At 49.1% G+C, this 6,000-nt stretch overlaps 1 protein-coding gene across 1 annotated transcript in view; it reads left to right on the top strand.

The window, feature by feature from the left end:
* The first annotated feature begins 696 nt into the window (after window positions 1-696).
* LOC121586847 (protein CBFA2T1-like) overlaps window positions 697-6,000 on the top strand; it is a 213,176-nt gene continuing 207,872 nt past the window's right edge. Inside the window, exon 1 of the mRNA XM_045226447.1 lies at window positions 697-1,426. Within this exon, the coding sequence (XP_045082382.1) occupies window positions 1,399-1,426 (28 nt within the window). The 5' untranslated portion in view covers window positions 697-1,398. The remainder of the gene's footprint in view (window positions 1,427-6,000) is intronic.

Below are 6,000 nucleotides of genomic sequence, written 5' to 3'. Positions count from 1 at the left end.
GGAGTGGGATGCAAAGAGGCAGGTGGTCGGGCACAGGTAGACCCAATGATGTATATATACACTAGATAACTGTCAGAGGCGCTGTGTTGGGGCGGCAGGTAGCTTAGTGGGTAAGAGCGTTGCCATTAACTGAAAGGTCGCTGGTTCTAATCCCCGAGCCAACTAGGTGAAAAATCGGTCTGTGCCCTTAAGCAAGGCACTTAACCCTAATTGCTCCTGTAAGTCGCTCTGGATAAGAGCCTCTGCTAAATAATTAAAATGTTGAAGACGCTGCAACATTGTAAAAAATATATTTTGGAAGCTATAGAAATGAATTTATTAATGTGTACATTAGTTTTTTGCCACATTTATTCTATTACAGACACCTTAATGCATACTTTTATCAATTATATTATGTGAGCTAAACATAAAAATAAAAAATGAAAAATTTCAAAAAACATTTTCCTTAAAGTGTAATTTTTTTGGTCCTTGAAACATGTAATTGGAAATACAGTAGAATTCCATTCATTCATATGGAGAACTGCTCCTACTGGGGAGTGCCAACATGGCCGACCGTGGCTTGAAGTCAAAGCCACTGACTGGCCAATCCAGGGTTTAAGCATCATTGGGTCTGTCTGTGTACGTGTCTACTTGAACAGTCAGAGCCAGAGAGACAGAACGCAGCCATTCCTCAGCCAGAGATCACTAGTTCTAAACCAGAGGGCAATAACATAACCCGAACCACCACGTCTTGTCTATTACACACCCTTCTAGTCTATCGTCTTTATACACTTCTACTTGACCTCTACAACTTGTTTTAGGACAGACGCCTCAGCCTGTCTCCCGCTCCTCCTCCAGCCACCGCTGGGAGCCCGCCCACACCTCCTGGCCTCCCTCTACCTGGGTCCCGGAGCTCCGCCGACCGACCGACCGACCGACCCCGGCTGCAGGCGAAGGAAGCGCCACTATTCTATTCCTCGTTCTAACTGCAACCGACACACCACCGGCAGGCGCGCGAGACATATGACAAGTCAAGTCCGAATGTGTGGTTATTCATCTATAATCTAGACTACCCTATATCTATAAACGAAACTATCTACATTTTTGGAAGACAAAAAGGCTTTAAATTACAGAAAGCAGTACAGAAGCGGTATCTTATTTTTTTTTGTTGCTTCGCATCATCTCGGTGTTTTTTTCTCTAGCTGCGCTCAACTCGAACACCCGTTCGGTTTCCACTGGATGAAGAATCCTTTCCACCCTGCGGTGCTGCTCGTGTGTCCTGAAGTTCTGACGGACCGTTCTGATTTAGGAGCCGTGTTCTAATTGACTGGACTGAGGAACATTAGTCATTCTAACACATCGAGTGGACCGGAGTCAGAGACTGACTGGAAATTATTTTTGCCCTCAACACAGTAACGCATGGTGGGAATTTCTGCCTCTTTTCAGTGTAAGTGCTATTTATTCATTCATTCACTCGCTTCTTTGCTTGTCTTTTATGATGCTGTGTGTATTTGGTTGAGAGAAGTCAATACGGCTAGATCATCTGGTTAGACTTGCTGTAGCCGTATTGAGTTAAAGCCGTGGTGAATTGTATCCGATACAACAAGGGTGCTTGCTAAAGCGGCCAATGGCTCTTTATGAAAATACTTAGTCAAAATATTTTCTTAATATGGGTAATATATTATTGGAAAATAATCTATGATCTAGCCTACGGAATTGCGGTTTATGTTAATGTGCAACCGGATAGGCTATTATTCGAACTAAATGCGCGTAAAATAGGCTATGGGAATATATTATGAAACAGATCTATAATAATCTAACATTGATTTAATCTACAGGTTTATTATGTTCTAGTTGCCATTTTACATTTTTATTAGATATAGAGAAAAAATCATATTTTAGGAATATCATCCAAAACCTTAGTGAAATAATTGACTATGTTTCATGGTTCTTTCTGCGCGTAATGGTTTCATACAATGATGATTTGGTTCCTTGACCCCAGGCAGCATTTGGTTGTCTAATGTTAGCGTCTATACTTCCATGAAAATCATTTGAATGGAAATGTTATCTACTGTTCAATGGTCCTATTCGTCCATCCATAGTCAAATAGCCTAGTTGATATATCAGTGTAGCCTATATAGATATACTGGAGATAAATAATAATTACATAGCGCTTGGGGAAAGCCTCGATTCTTAAATGTTTTGCTTTAATTAACTTTGTTTAGTTACAATTTTAATTCATTCAAATAGCTTAATAACAATATACATGCCAGCTGTTGGCCTGAATGCAAGAAAGATATCAATTAATAGATTTAAACAAGGTGTTTATAAAGGGCGAGCCAAGGCTTTAATAGGCATACACATCGATATGCGAACCACAGTCCATGGCTGGCCAGCCTGTCTGGTCACCGATCTGTCCCAACCCTTCAACCTGAGGTAGTCCTGCACATCAGCTGACTAACCCCTGGAATCTGGAGCCCTGAACCTGAACCTGAACCTGAACCTGAACCTGAACCTGAACCTGAACCTGAACCAGAACCAGAACCTGAACCAGAACCTGAACCTGAACCTGAACCAGAACCTGAACCTGAACCTGAACCTGAACCTGAACCTGAACCTGAACCTGAACCTGAAGCCGGCTCATTCAGGGTTTTTTTAGCACCGTGTTGTGTGTGTTCTCCATAATTTTGGTCTCTCTTCTTTTAAAGGTTGATATCTGTGGGACTTTGCATATTATTTGAAAACCACCCGACCGCCCCAACTCCCACGAAGGACCAGTCACATATTGTCAAACGTATCTCCTCAATCCATCCTGATGTTTATGTATCCACCCGCTGCGACTTTGTCAGAGCCCACAAATCCTCATGTGACCAGAAAGTCCAAGTTGAAGTTGAAATGGGATTTATTGGTGGCAGTGTACCCTACAGTTGGGGCAGCAGATTAAAGGGTTGGTTCATATTTTTTCCCTGGCTATGATAACTATAGGTCTCAGCATTTGTCATTGTATTTATTATGGATCCCCATTAGTTCCTGCCAAGGCAGCAGCTACTCTTCCAACAAAATTAAGGCAGGTATTCAATTTTAAAAACATTACAATACATTCAATACATTGGGTTCCTGAGTGGCGCAGCGGTCTAAGGCACTGCATCTCAGTGCTTGAGGCGTCACTACAGACCCCCTGGTTTGATTCCAGGCTGTATCAAAACCGGCTGTGATTGGGAGTCCCATAGGGCAGCGCACAATTGGCCCAGCGTCGTCCGGGTTTGGCCGGTGTAGGCCGTCATTGTAAATAAGAATTTGTTCTTAACTGACTTGCCTAGTTAAATCAATAAAATAAACAATACATTCACATATTTCACAACACACTGTGTGCCCTCAGGCCCCTACTCCACTACCACATATCTACAGTATATAATCAGTGTGTATAGTGCGTATGTTATCGTGTGTCTGTGCCTATGTGTGTGTCTCTTCACAGTCCCTGCTGTTCCATGAGGTGTATTTTTATCTGGTTTTTAAATCTGATTTTACTGCTTGTATCAGATACATGATGTGGAATAGAGTTCCATGTAGTCATGAATCTATGTAAAACTGTGCACCTCCCATAGTCTGTTCTGGACTTGGGGACTGTGAAGAGACCTCTGGTGGCATGTCTTGTGGGGTATACATGGGTGTCTGAGCTGTGTGCCAGTAGTTCAAACAGACAGCTCGGTACATTCAACATGTCAATACCTCTCATAAATACAAGTAGTGATGCAGTCAATCTCTCCTCCACTTTGACCCAGGAGAGATTGACATGCATATTATTAATGTTAGCTCTCTATGTACATCCAAGGGCCAGCCGTGCTGCCCTGTTCTGAGCCAATTGCAATTTTAATAAGTCCCTCTTTGTGGCACCTGATCACACAACTACACAGTAGTCCAGGTGCGACACAACTAGGGCCTGTAGGACCTGCCTTGTTGATGGTGTTGTTAAGAAGGTAGAGCAGCGCTTTATTATGGACAGACTTCTCCCCATCTTATCTACTGTTGTATCAATATGTTTTGACCATGACAGTTTACAATCCAGGGTTACTCCAAGCAGTTTAGTCTCCTCAACTTGCTCAATTTCCACATGATTTATTACACAATTTAGTTGAGGTTTAGGGTTTAGTAATGGGGTCTAAGCTGCTGGGGTGATGGGGTCTAGGCTGCTGGGGTGATGGGGTCTAAGCTGCTGGGGTGATGGGGTCTAAGCTGCTGGGGTGATGGGGTCTAGGGGTCTAGGCTGCTGGGGTGATGGGGTCTAGGCTGCTGGGGTGATTGGGTCTAGGCTGCTGGGGTGATGGGGTCTAGGCTGCTGGGGTGATGGGGTCTAGGCTGCTGGGGTGATGGGGTCTAGGCTGCTGGGGTGATGGGGTCTAGGCTGCTGGGGTGATGGGGTCTAGGCTGCTAGGGTGATGGGGTCTAGGCTGCTGGGGTGATGGGGTCTAGGCTGCTGGGGTGATGAGGTCTAGACTGCTGGGGTGATGGGGTCTAGGCTGCTGGGGTGATGAGGTCTAGGCTGCTGGGGTGATGGGGTCTAGACTGCTGGGGTGATGGGGTCTAGACTGCTGGGGTGATGGGGTCTAAGCTGCTGGGGTGATGGGGTCTAGGCTGCTGGGGTGATGGGGTCTAGGGGTCTAGGCTGCTGGGGTGATGGGGTCTAGGCTGCTGGGGTGATGGGGTCTAGGCTGCTGGGGTGATGGGGTCTAGGGGTCTAGGCTGCTGGGGTGATGGGGTCTAGGCTGCTGGGGTGATGGGGTGATGGGGTCTAGGGGTCTAGGCTGCTGGGGTGATGGGGTCTAGGGGTCTAGGCTGCTGGGGTGATGGGGTCTAGGCTGCTGGGGTGATGGGGTCTAGGGGTCTAGGCTGCTGGGGTGATGGGGTCTAGGCTGCTGGGGTGATGGGGTCTAGGGGTCTAGGCTGCTGGAGTGATGGGGTCTAGGGGTCTAGGCTGCTGGGGTGATGGGGTCTAGGCTGCTGGGGTGATGGGGTCAAGGCTGCTGGGGTGATGGGGTCTAGGCTGCTGGGGTGATGGGGTCTAAGCTGCTGGGGTGATGGGGTCTAGGCTGCTGGGGTGATGGGGTCTAGGCTGCTGGGGTGATGGGGTCTAGGCTGCTGGGGTGATGGGGTCTAGGCTGCTGGGGTGATGGGGTCTAGGCTGCTGGGGTGATGAGGTCTAGGCTGCTGGGGTGATGGGGTCTAGGCTGCTGGGGTGATGGGGTCTAGGCTGCTGGGGTGATGGGGTCTAGGCTGCAGGGGTGATGGGGTCTAGGCTGCTGGGGTGATGGGGTCTAGGGGTCTAGGCTGCTGGGGTGATTGGGTCTAGGCTGCTGGGGTGATGGGGTCTAGGCTGCTGGGGTGATGGGGTCTAGGCTGCTGGGGTGATGGGGTCTAGGCTGCTGGGGTGATGGGGTCTAGGCTGCTGGGGTGATGGGGTCTAGGCTGCTGGGGTGATGGGGTCTAGGCTGCTGGGGTGATGGGGTCTAGGCTGCTGGGATGATGGGGTCTAGGCTGCTGGGGTGATGGGGTCTAAGCTGCTGGGGTGATGGGGTCTAAGCTGCTGGGGTGATGGGGTCTAAGCTGCTGGGGTGATGGGGTCTAGGCTGCTGGGGTGATGGGGTCTAGGCTGCTGGGGTGATGGGGTCTAGGCTGCTGGGGTGATGGGGTCTAGGCTGCTGGGGTGATGGGGGGATGGGGTCTAAGCTGCTGGGATGATGGGGTGATGGGGTCTAGGCTGCTGGGGTGATGGGGTCTAGGCTGCTGGGGTGATGGGGTCTAGGCTGCTGGGGTGATGGGGTCTAGGCTGCTGGGGTGATGGGGTCTAGGCTGCGGGGGTGATGGGGTCTAGGCTGCTGGGGTGATGGGGTCTAGGCTGCTGGGATGATGGGGTCTAGGCTGCTGGGGTGATGGGGTCTAGGCTGCTGGGGTGATGGGGTCTAGGCTGCTGGGGTGATGGGGTCTAGGCTGCTGGGGTGATGGGGTGATGGGGTCTAGGCTGCT

The sequence above is a fragment of the Coregonus clupeaformis genome, chromosome 17 (genome assembly GCF_020615455.1).
Source record: "Coregonus clupeaformis isolate EN_2021a chromosome 17, ASM2061545v1, whole genome shotgun sequence".
NCBI lineage: Eukaryota > Metazoa > Chordata > Actinopteri > Salmoniformes > Salmonidae > Coregonus > Coregonus clupeaformis.
This window is presented reverse-complemented; position numbering and strand designations above follow the sequence as displayed.